The 12879-nt window shown below is 33.5% G+C and overlaps 1 protein-coding gene across 1 annotated transcript; it reads left to right on the forward strand.

The window, feature by feature from the left end:
* Positions 1–655: 655 nt before the first annotated feature.
* Positions 656–4853, forward strand: LOC106775358 (ADP-glucose phosphorylase). The gene is made up of 3 exons (XM_014662508.2): positions 656–1174; positions 2818–3108; positions 4331–4853. Exons 1-3 carry the CDS (start codon positions 719–721, stop codon positions 4589–4591), a joined length of 1008 nt encoding a protein of 335 aa, XP_014517994.1. The 5' UTR covers positions 656–718; the 3' UTR covers positions 4592–4853.
* Positions 4854–12879: the final 8026 nt, after the last annotated feature.

Genomic DNA, 12879 nt, shown 5'->3' on the forward strand with positions numbered 1-12879 from the left:
TGGTTTTGAGGAAAATGCGGGATTTGGATGAATGTATTTCCGCCACTGAAAACGATACTGAGAAGGTCTTGAGGGCTTTGATAAACTCTCGGGTCGTCCTGCTTAATCTTTTTACACTTACATAGTAGATGCCATTTTTTCTTTTTCTTTATAATCATTGAAATTATTTTTTGAAGAAGCTTCTACACCCACCACCAACAGGAACGGGGTCTTGAAGAAGACGATGGTAGAGTCTCTAAACAAATGTCATGTTTCATCATATCATTGTTACGTTTCATCACTACAAAGGCCACCTATGCATACATTAATACCTCATTCACTCTGTCCAAAAACTTCACAGCTTTAACTTTTTTTAACGTAAATGGTTAATTTGATTGAAATTGACTCTTTTAAGGACCAAATTAGGAGTTTTAATAAAAAAAAGGATAAAATTGAGAAAGTGTCCCAAAAATAAGGATGATTAAAGAGTTTAAACTTAAAATAAAATGTATGTTTCCTTCTGTTTTATAAATGTTTGTCCTTTTTTCATTTTATATATATATATATATATATATATATATATATATTTTTTTTTTTTTTAAATTTCAAGCATAAATGAATTATTATATACTTTAAAAGTTTTGCCCTCCTAATAAGGGTGTAAAATTACACCAAAATGGTAAATAAACCAACCAAAAGCAAAACCTTATGATGTCTAAGAATCAACACACAGTTAGACATGGCCTCGTCCTCGGAAAACGCAAACCCAGAACTCAGAAAAGATGCTGTGTGGAATCGTTGGGTCATATTCTCACCCGCCCGAGCCAAACGACCCTCCGACTTCAAGTCCAAATCCCCTACCGACCCGAATCCGAACCAACAGTGCCCCTTCTGTATCGGCCACGAGCACGAGTGCGCGCCCGAGATCTTCCGGGTCCCGCCCCGACACTCGGATTGGAAAATCCGGGTCATCCAGAACCTCTACCCCGCCCTCTCCCGCACTCTCCCTGAACCCCAACACGCCCCTTCCGATTCGCTCCAAACAGGGTTTGGGTTCCACGATGTAGTCATAGAAACTCCAGTTCACCCGGTTCAGCTCAGTGATTTGCCTCCTACGGAAATTGGCCGAGTTTTTGTCGCTTATACCGAGAGAATCCAACAACTCGCAAGCCATAAATCAATTCAATACGTGCAGGTTCATTCTCTTTAGCCTACCAGTTTTCACAATTTGCATATGAAAGATGCAGCCTTGTGTTTCTACTTGCGAGTTTATATGGTCTAATCAATTCGGAAATTTGATAATTGCATTTGTTTTTAAATTTGGTTACTTTCTTAATGAAGTTGGGAAAATACTTTTGCGAATTTCAATGTACATTGCTGAATTACAATACTCAAGGAAGATTGAAGGAATTATTGAAATATTCTTGAACTTTGTAAATGTGTATTTCATCATGCAGAACTTCTCTTTGACATCGGAGATAAGAAAACTACAGATGTTTTTTGACAAACTTTTCCCTAAATACTTCTAAGAGAGAGAAAAAGATACAAAGAAAAACAGAGATATGTTTCTCAATTAATTTATTCACCGGTTAATTGAAAATCAAAATTTAGAGAAGTTATATGAAAAATAAATTACAGATTAGTTTATGCATAAGATAATTTTAATTATAGAGAAACTTATTTCATTTTTTTGTTATTGTTTACCTCTCTGAAATGTTTATTGTAAAGTTATTCAGAAGAGGTCCTAATTGGATTAAATAATTACTCATTTAAGGACCCTAGGCATAAATATCACTCACTTCAACTAGGTACAAATGCAGCTGACAGCGCCACAATTGTGGTTACGATGAAGTTGTAGAAGTTCCAAAACTGAGTTGGCCGTTGCTGAATGTTTTTTAGAAATTTACCCACACTATAGCTCTGAGGAACTAACTTCACTATTCACTCTATGGGTAGAAGTTCGTATTAGTTTCAAAATGGTGTAAATTATGATTTAAGTGTATCAATAAAACTTGTTTCCTCTTTGCAGACTTTAAATACTTAGAATACTTAGAATCATATGAATACAATGTGAAATTATTTGCTCGTTGACATTGAATTAGTCCATAACGTCTGTGATCCCTTAATATGTGTTATTTCTGCTAATTAATCCTTATGCTTTAGATTTTAGCATTACTATGTATCTTTTGCCACTGCATTGGCACCAAGATGTTCTTTTTTGCTTAAAAGGGGTGTGTGGGGATGAAGCCCTTTTATCTTAGATGACTTTGTTGGTTGTGTTCTTATGGGGATTGATATTTTGACTGTGTAATGCATGAAGTTGCTTTCTTTTTCTGTCTTTTGATATTTTTTTATCGTTTTTTAATCTTGCTTGTTCCACAAGAGCTGAGGCAGGAGTTTTAGATGTAAAAGTATCCAATGTATGTTTTTTATGCAGCATATGTTATATGTGTTGATATATCAAGGTATAAAATCTTAGGTGAAATCCGGGAATAGTGTGTGTGGATCTTGGATTTATTTGCTCTTAGATAAATATGTTTAGGTTTCTTGCAGTGTGAAATTGTGTACTATGACTTTTAGACAGTATAGTTGTTGATTTTATTTTGGGAAATCAGAGCAATTAAGCCATAAGCAATAGTTGCATGCCTAATTTACATCTCTGACAATATAACTATTTACTTTTTTGGTAGATGCTGTCTTCGTGCCTGGATTTCCATTATTTTCTGCCTTGACATTAATAATTGAAACTGATAAAGTTTTTCACTTGTCTGCATAAATAGCTTACTGTTTTTTTTTTCTTGCAATTTTTCTTAAACTTGTTTTTCTTAATCTTTGAAGGTGTTCAAAAACCATGGTGCTTCAGCTGGTGCATCAATGAGTCATTCTCATAGTCAGATGATGGCCCTGCCAATTATTCCACCTAGTGTATCTGCCCGTCTTGCAAGTATGAAAGATCATTTTGATCAGACAGGGAAATGTTTTATTTGTAAAATTCAACGTGAAGATCTTTTGATTGATTCATCTACCAATTTCTTTTCACTTGTTCCTTTTGCTGCAACATTTCCTTTTGAGATATGGATTGTTCCTCGGTACCACTCTGCTCACTTCCATGAATTGGATGCGGAAAAGGTAACAGTGGTTTATTTGCTAAATCTTCCTGCTTCTTAGGTGCCAAATATTTAGTTTGCTCTCAATATAATGCACCTGATGTGTGGCATGAATTAAAGGCTTAAATTTTGGTTATTTTCTGAGATTTGACACTCATTCCTATCATGGGCTGATTGCATGTGACAGAAACATACTGTCTGAGCAAATAGATCTGAAATGGTGTTAGACTTTTAGTTGTACCTACCAATAGCCATTATCTTATTTTGAAATCTTGCAAGATAAACTTTTAAATAGGTTATCATGATATGAAGCCTTAAAAATAAGTTTTTATCATGTAAATAAAGTTAAACACGAGCCTAATAATGTCAGATTATTCTATTTCTACTGTGCCTCGTGCATCAAGTAGTTGTGGTTTAAATTTTGTTAAGTAGTTTGCTTTAAATATAATTTTATTTTTTCCACGACTATTAGTCAATTAACATAGTTAAGGATAAGTCATACATATATAAAAACTAAATAGGTCTTTACGTAGGCTAAGTCAAACTCTTAAAAATATCAAGCCAAGCCTAGAAAAACCTATAACAGGTAACAGGCCAGACTAACACTTCATAATTTTCAAATAGACCAGACCTGTCTAAATAGAACATCTTTCAGCCGAATCTATTTCTTCTCACAGTGACACAAGCTGAATCTGAAAAACATGGAGTGTTTGGAGTGAGAAACAATACAAATATTGGGAATAACAACGAACTACTGGCTTGGAAGCTCTTCATGTTTCTGATCTGCAAAAGTAAAAGGTTCAAAGAGGAAAGTTTTGAATTTCACAGGCAGTCTGTTATATTGAATATCTTATTAGAGCGGTAAGAAAATACTGCATTCTGCATAAGACGCTGATGATGCTTCTGCAGATGAACTTAGAACAGGGCAAGAATTAGCAAGTGGATTGTGAGGGATGTGTAGTGGATAGTGCTCAATAAGTAATGCTTACGGCCTAATGGGCATTATAACTCTGAGGATCTATTGTGATGTAATCCATATTCAGTATCTTTGAAATAGCACACATATTACTTCTAACATAGCACAGATCCACCTTTGTGGAATTCACAATACTATATGGTTAGCATAACATAGCAGATCTACCTTTGTATTACTGCAAATTGTGATATACACATGTACGAATATCTCCTTTATTCGTGTTTCTTGTTCCAAAGGTCGATAATTACTTCTAACATTTGTTTTGCAGGCAGTTGAACTGGGAGGTTTGTTGAAACTAATGCTCAGGAAGATGTCTTTGCAGTTGAACAATCCACCATTCAACTATATGATTCACACTAGTCCACTTCATAGTAACGGGTCAGAATTAGCATACACTCATTGGTTTATACAGATAGTACCTCAGCTAATTGGAATTGCGGGTTTTGAGCTTGGATCTGGGTGTTACATAAATCCTGTGTTCCCCGAGGATGCTGCAAAGGTTCTAAGGGAAGTAAAAGTTCCGGAGTGAGGATAATGCGTGTAGAAATATTGGTAACCTTGTCTCAAACTTGTTAGGTGATGAGTTTCTTTGATTTACATATGAGGATCAAGCTTTTTTTGTCATTGAGGGGGTTTCGTAGAACATTGAGATATTTGAAATAAGCTTTTCTTTTGTGTATCATTGAGAAAGCGATTGTGCCAAAAGTGGAATGGTTACTGCATTTTTTATAATTTCAATGTCTTTTGCGGGATTATTAAGGCAAGGGTATCTATCCTTTTGCTAAAGCAAATGCATGTAGTTTTTGCATGACAGACGCATTTTTCTTTAAACCTAAAAATGAAATTGATTTTGTGATAAAGTATTTTTCTCAAGACTATATTTGGATTGATGGTGTAGTGGAGGAGATGGAATTATGAGAAAGTTGGTCGACTGTTTGATTTACTAAGATAGGAATGGAATAAGATAAAAAGGGAAAAGTTTGATCTCCATTATACTCAATTCTTTATATCAACTCAGACATATCCTAGGAACTGTTTTTTTTTTTCTAAGTTACTATTTGTAGCTTACGAGAAAAACACTAAAATAACTTTTTTTTGTTTCTTTTTTGGAAGAAAAGAAGTATGCAATTATTGTATGGGTAATGATACTTTGACACTTAAAAAATGACAAACTTTTGACATCACCACGTGTTTTCTTGTTATTGGTCCAAGTGGAAAAAATTATAAAAACTTGAAAATGATGTGGAAATGGAGAGGGGATGGAGTTGCAAGGGTTTTCATTTGGCGGGCTTCATTTTGGGTTTCAAAAATTGAAAGCTCGTTTATGCTAAAGAAGTCGAGAGAACGTTCTCCCACCCATAGACCCCCTTTCGCAGAACTAATCATTCATCCACTTTGCACTGTTCACTGGACATTCGTCATTCACTAGATCCTTGTTCACCATTGTTCTGCCGTTTCAAAGCACCAACGTTGTTTCGCCATTCGATTGCACGTTTGGGTTGTTTTGCAGAGCCTATTTTGTTGTTATCGTTGGTGGTTTGTGTTGTATGGGTTATGAGAGGGTGAGGTTGACACGAGAAGGGTTTTTCTTGTTGATTTGGATGGGAGGTCCTACCTATGCATATTCTTGCCCTTGCTCATAACATTCTTTCTCGGGTATGTATTCTCCCTCTTCTCTTCAAATTCAGTTTCTATTCGATCTTTTTTTTTTTTTTTAATTTTAATACTTGTAAAAGAAACTTGATTTATTTTTTCTTCTTTTGGAGTTTGTTTTGGGCATGAACTTTGTGTGGGTGATATTGGTGAAAGATTGGATTTTAGTCGTGCAGAAAGTTTGTGTTTTTTGGTCGATTATTGATTGGAAGATATTGGGTTGCATTCGTTTTATGGAAACACAAAATCGATTGTATAGTGTTTGCCGACAATGTGTTATGGCGCTTTCATTAATTAGCTTAATCTTTTCGTTTTCATTAATGAAAAATTATGTGTTCGATTTGATTCAAGGGTTTTATTGGGAGAAGTTTCGAACCATGTATGGGGAGCTAAATTTTTTTTAGCTTTTGATTCTGTTTTGGATTATTGACTTTGATGTCTCTTAATTCTAAAAATTTTGTTGTGTGATTGATATTGGATAAATTATGGTATGAGCGTATTTATTCAGTTGAGAGTATTCGTTCTAGTGATGTTATTGGATTGTAATAACCACAGGTTATAATTTGGAAAAGAGAATAGGGAGATACATTTTATTCTACTATGCNTGATTAGGTTTTCTATACATTAAAATCTTTATTTTTACTATGTTGGTTATATGATAAACTCTTGTTAAGCTAGGCGCTAAAATCTCAATTTTGATATCCATGACTATATGTTAAAATAGGTTGGATGATGAAGTAGAAAAAGGTAATATGTAAAAAGATTGGTTTGGAACGTTAAGTTTAGAGATATAATTGTATTGAGAATTGGAATATTTGAGTTATATGTGCATTATGAAATAGAGTTGAAGTTTGAAGGTATGCTTGTATATAAATGATATAAATATCAAGATAGAAAATTTATGATGGGAACCTTGAAGCAGTGGTCAGATTCCTTATAGTAATTTTGCAAAATTGAAATTAACAGGAATTATGGTATGATAAACATTTGGATTAGTATACATTTATCGGTTGGGTTTGAATCAATTTTATAAATATTAAAGTCTGGAGTAATTTGGGTAAAGGAAACTTGAATTTAATGCTTTCCATGATGGTGATGAATATAAAGAGGGGTATCCTGTTAAGGTTTAAAAGGAAAAAAGAATAGTAATTATGATGTTATAATTTATGAAGCAGATGGATGTTTTGTTTGTAATTTATTCGGATTTTGTAAGCATAGAAAGTAAAATAAGAATGATGTGGTAATTTATGCTGTTATGACAATAATAATAATAAGTTGTAAATGGGTTAGAATGATTAGCCAAGGATTAAAACATGGATCGGTGGAGAAACTTGGCTGTTAGAACGTTATATTGTTTGATTTATGGTGGTATAACGTTTAGCCGTGGATCATTTGTGATTTTGGATTTAATTAATAATTGATTTGGAATGGTTTAAGTGTATGAAATAGAGTTAGGTATACGTGTATAATGAATTAAATAAAGAACCTTGATTAATAGACTTTTGAATTTGAGAATAGGTTAGGCGTAGTTATTATGCAGAAAGTACCTTGTTGTTTTTGCTATATAAACTACATGAATACTGCACCAAAAATCTACTATTTTTACTCCATTTTTGCTCAGGAAATGCTGTTGTTTTTATTTTGTTTCTGTCCATAAAACATTGTTGTTTATATTTTGTTTATGTTCAAAAAACATTGCTCTTTTTGCACTGTTTTTGCACCAAAAAAAGTTGTAGTTGTTTGCTTACAGTTTCAGATATGAAATCATTGTTGTTTTTGTATTGTTGCTGCCTGTTTCAGCATTATTTTCTTGTTGTTTTATACCAATAAACCCTGTTGTTTGATGCTGTTTTGGGATGCTTTTATTGTTGGTTATTGTTTGTTTTATTTAATTAAAATACTACATCCAATTCTTGATATTTGACTTAAAATTTGCACTATAAAGGCCTTTCATGGCCTTGCTCATACCAATGTCGGAAGGGTGAGTTCATTGTTTTATATCCCTCATTATATTAGTTAAGTACAAAACTAACATGTCATTGTTTTTATGGTTTTGCAATTCAATGGTTTCCTTAATACTATATTCTTTTCTTCTCCAACGATTGCATTGATTGTTGCTATATTTTTGGATAACACTCTTGACTACAAGGATAGTGCCAAAGATAGGAGAAAGCCGTGGTGGGCTAAGTTCAAAACATTTAAAGGAGATAGTTGAAATGAAGAGTTCTACACCCTTCCTTTCAAAGATTGCTTCACATAATGAAAGAAGGAGCTTACTACCTTGCATTTATGTGGACGAATCATTGGCAAATGTTTCATTTCTTGTGCTAGGAAACAAGAATGACATTCCATATGTTGCATCAGAAGAATGAGTTGAAAAATTACGTGTTCCCTTGGATTTTCTTTTAGATTTGTACATAGAACATAATTTTCAAAAGTTGTTCTTTCATAGGTGTATATATATACATACATTTAAGGATTATACCTCTAGTTTATCAAACAGTAAGTTAATGTGTTTGATTTGATAATTTTTTTCCAATGTATTTTCTGTTAGTAATGTGACGAACTTATGAATTTCTTTATTAATTTTTTTTGGTAATATGACCGTTTGTTTAAGTTTTAATTTTTAATAATATCATCACATATTAGTGATTTTTATATGCTTAGATAGGCTTAAAAGAAACAGAAAATCGAGATTCTGAAGTTATGGTACAAGTGTTGTTTCAACCATTTAATAAAAATGTTTTCCTTGGCCATGAAGTTCGATATAAATGTGATAATCAATACCGTCACTTGTTTGTCCAATAAGTCTTAAAAAAATGGTTCACTTAAAAATCAATGTCATTTTCACAGTGGACCCTTGTGTGCAGAAACATTGTCTAAACTCTCCACTTATTTGGCCTTTGCTCCCGCTGTTGTTTATGCACAATGAGTTTTACAAATAATGGTTCATTGGAGATGAAGTTCGATATAAATGTGATAATCAATGCCTGAAGATCACTTGTATGTCCAATAAGTCTTAAAATAATGGTTCACTTAAAAATCAATGTCATTTTCACACTTGACCCATGTGTGCAGAAACTTTGCCTGAACTCGCCACTTATTTGGCCTTTGCTCCCAGTGTTGTTTCTACTCAATGAGTTTTACAATCAATGGTTCATTGGCCATGGAGTTTGATATAAATGTGATAATTAATGTCTGAACATCACTTGCATGTCCAATAAGTCTTAAAAAAAAATGGTGCACTTAGAAATCAATGTCATTTTCACAGTTGACCCCTATGTACAGAAACTTTACCTGAACTCCCCTCTTATTTGGCGTTTGCTCCCACTTTGCACAATGAGCTTAATATATTTGTTTTTGGAATTTTAAACCTTCTTCTAAATTGTATGAAGATTCTGCTTGTATTCCTATAGACTAGTAATTTTGTAACTAATTGATGATTGGATTAAAAAAAAAAATTCAAACAAATAGTTAATAAATATTTAATTTTAGGTTAAAACCATTTAGGCGTCCCTATTTTCATAAGGTATTCCCATTTTGGTCCCCTTCTTTTAAAACTTCACAATTGAGTCCTTATAAGTGCTAATTTCAAACAAATTAACCCCTGCCATTAAAAATCACTAACGGTGTTAAAATTATGTACAAATGGTGAGATGAGATGGTAAGTTTTTAGTATGTGGGTTTGTACGTGGAATTTTATAATATTAAATATTTTAAAATTAAGATTTGTTGGTAGAATTTCTGGGTTTTACTGTGTACAAATTTCTTGAGGAAGATGATTCGAACATCGAAAAATTTTTGGCTGCTGACGATTTGCGACGAAGAAGTTACTCTTGAAGGTTTGTTATGTTTTGCGATTCTTGTGAGAGAACATTATTTGCTCGTGATTTGACGTTGCTTCTCTGGTCCGTGGTTAGGGTTTGAAAATGGTGGAGGACGAGATGTTAATGGCGGCTTGAAGGAGATTCACTGGGGTGAAGAAGGGGTTGGCCGTAGTGGCCACAACACCGCGATGAGACACCCTGAGAAACGCAAAAACGAACTCGGGGCATGATGACCTCACCCTGTCGCACGCCTAATCTGTGGAGGCCGACCGTCACTTTTTGGGCTTCTTGATGGTAGGGCTTCCTCAAGGTGAAATCAAATGTTAGGGCTTCCTGATGGTGCCTATAGATACCTGGCTTAGTGTCGCCACTCAACGCCTCCGAGTCCTGCTGGACCTCCTTCCAGTCCTTCATCAACGAATTCCATTTAAAAAAGCAGCTTGCTTTCCCTCCAATTGCTTATTCATTTGCTACTCAGTAAACCCACTCATGGAGCAAACTCAAAGTTTTTGTGCCATTTCCTGATGAAACCCACTTAAGGGATCCTCGCACTGTTCATTTATTTTGTGCCAACGCCCTCAAAGTCTCCGCCAAATGGGCCCTTTTACTTGAAGGAAAACAATTGTATGCCTATTTGATAAAGTTTGGATTTTGCCATGTTTTATCCCTGCAAAATCAGATTTTGAGTGTTTATCTTAAGTGTAAAGAAACTAAAGATGCACATAAACTGTTTGAAGAATTGTCCATGAGAAATGTGGTTTCGTGGAACATTCTAATTCGGGGCATTCTTGGATGTGGCAATGCAGTTGGTGCCACTGACCCCGGAACCGCCAACACCCTTCCCTCCCGCAAACTCCTTCCTCTTGTTGAATCTAATGTAAGTCCAAACCCCAGCAAGAACAAGCAAAGCCACAAAACAGAAAACGGAAACGACGATAATGATGGTTCAGATTTAAATTTCCATTGTATCATATTGTTTAATCATATGCCTTCAGCTTTGAGTTATATTTTGACTTGTGTTTGTTGGAGATGATATGGGTGGATGTCCTTATGAATGGAGCAGAGTTCAATTTGTGGTTAATCTGATTATACTTTCTTAACTTTTGGAATAGATTCAGAAGGTTTGCTCAAAGAAAACAAAAACACAGGGAGGAAGATGCCTCTTTAAAAACTATTTTTAATTTTTTTATGAAATGCCACGTATAAAAGTGCCATGTTTAAAGAACAGGCCACGTCAACTTCTCACCTCATCAAAAAATTAACTCCGTTAACGATTTTTAACGGCAGGGGCTAATTTGTTTGAAATTAGCACTTATAAGGACTTAATTGGGAAGTTTTAAAAGAAAGAGACCAAAATGGGAATACCTTACGAAAATAGGGATGCCTAAATGGTTTTAACCTTAATTTTATAATTTATTTCCTGAACTTTCCACATATCCTCTTATATGCTTTTGAAAGTTTTTAAATTATTTTTTTTCCTTGTCAACAAATATTCCCTTAAGGAATTTTAAACAAATTTGACGAAGAATAGTTGAAGCTTTTCATATCTTAACCAAATTTAATAATTATTCTTACTTTATAATTTTGGTAATTATTAAATCAAATAACATCCTAATAAATTATTTTGGTAATATTTATAAGTTGTGATATTTCACTAAAATTTATTTTTGATTAAATAAAATCCACTAATTTGATTATTAAATAAATTATATTTATATAAAATATTGAAACCTTGTCCATATATGACTTCACAAATTCAAAATTAAGTGGTATAGTCCACCAGAAGATGAAACAGGTATTGTATGCCTCCAGCCACAAGCAACCAAAGCTATTTTGTAACCTTGTCAAATTTACAGTTATGATCACATCAGAAGTTAACACCAATAATCTAAGTTATGCACAAAATTTGGATGCTCAGTATCAGAATTCAATTACATGCCAAAAATCTATCTAGATTTTTATTCATAAATGTATCAAGTTTAACTCTAAAAAATGAAATACTAATAATATATTCTCATGATATGTTTTTGCAGATTGTAGAATCATAATCATTGTGTAATATGATAATGTTAGCTTGTATAGGTTTGAGAAAAGCTTTAATATTTACACATAATCGATTATGTTTAAAACATAATTGATTATAAGTTTCTTCGCAATTCTCTTAATCAATGCGAAGAAAGTTTAACATGTAAAACATGTCTCTTTTTTTGTGCTTTTCAATATTTTATTTCTTTCGTTTTCAAATCTTCTTTGATTTTCGTTGCATCCTTTCTGCCTACGACTTCCTCGCCTAAACCAGCCAACCAATCCCTTTGATTTTATTAAACCAGCCAATCAATCCCTTGATAAATAACCAGTTCAAAGCTCCAGGACTAAACCTACCCACAACAAGTACAACATGTTTAAAATACTATGAAAAACTAGAAAGCATGTGAACATGGAACAAATTCAGCACTATATACCCGATGCAGGAATGGGAACAAAATAACCTTTAATTTGTTCTTAACATAGTGATCATTCACTTGAAAGTAGTATTGGGGATCAGAGAAATATCGACTTATCTATAGTTGAGCAGATAAAAATATTTAAAAAAAATACTTGAATCCACAACTCCATATAATATCTATATAATTAAGCTAACATGCTAACTAAAGATACAAAAATTATGTCAGCTGAATTAGGTTTTTCTCCAAAATCAAAGGAACCCGACTTAATTTAAATGTAAGCATTGCTGAAGTGAAAGCACTTGCCATATATGAAATAGATTCAAAAGTGAATTGCAATAATGCACTTTGGAGAATTCATTAGGGGTTAGTGCATATAAGATTATATTTCTAGCCTTAAAATCAAATTGGGCTCTTCTATTTTCCTCAGCAGTGCAATCAAAATATGATTTTTCTACTTCTACACCATCAACTGTAATTTTTGGAATATAAGGACCATTTTGTATAGCTTCCCAGATGCCTCTATCAACAGACCCCATAAAAATTTCCATTCTAACTTTCCAAAAGGCATAGTTATCTCCAGTAAAAAGTGAAGGTCTGTTAATGGAAGCACCCTCAGCATATACAAGGTTTTGATTGTGACCGACCATTTTCGCAAATATTTTGAAAAACTATCAAAGCAAGCTCTGATACCAATTGATGGTATCGGAGGGGGTATGGTTCGAAGAGTATAACACAGCGGAATAAAACTAAGAGTAAGCGGAAAGCGTGTTCGGTCACAAAAATAGTTCCTTTATCAGTTTTAAATTTCTTGTAAAACTTTTATCCAACAGTTGGAGTGCTAAAAGATTAAGGAGTGTAGGGAAGAGAAAAATCACACAAATGATTTTTAT

Source organism: Vigna radiata, chromosome 1 (genome assembly GCF_000741045.1).
Source record: "Vigna radiata var. radiata cultivar VC1973A chromosome 1, Vradiata_ver6, whole genome shotgun sequence".
NCBI classification, from domain to species: Eukaryota; Viridiplantae; Streptophyta; class Magnoliopsida; order Fabales; family Fabaceae; genus Vigna; species Vigna radiata.

Excerpts from the sequence above, each read along its gene's own strand:
- LOC106775358 (XM_014662508.2), top strand. The coding sequence starts at position 719 with ATGGCCTCGTCCTCGGAAAACGCAAACCCAGAACTCAGAAAAGATGCT. Across the intron at positions 1,175-2,817 it reads AATCAATTCAATACGTGCAG|GTGTTCAAAAACCATGGTGC; the intron begins GTTCATTCTCTT and ends TAATCTTTGAAG. Across the intron at positions 3,109-4,330 it reads ATGAATTGGATGCGGAAAAG|GCAGTTGAACTGGGAGGTTT; the intron begins GTAACAGTGGTT and ends TTTGTTTTGCAG.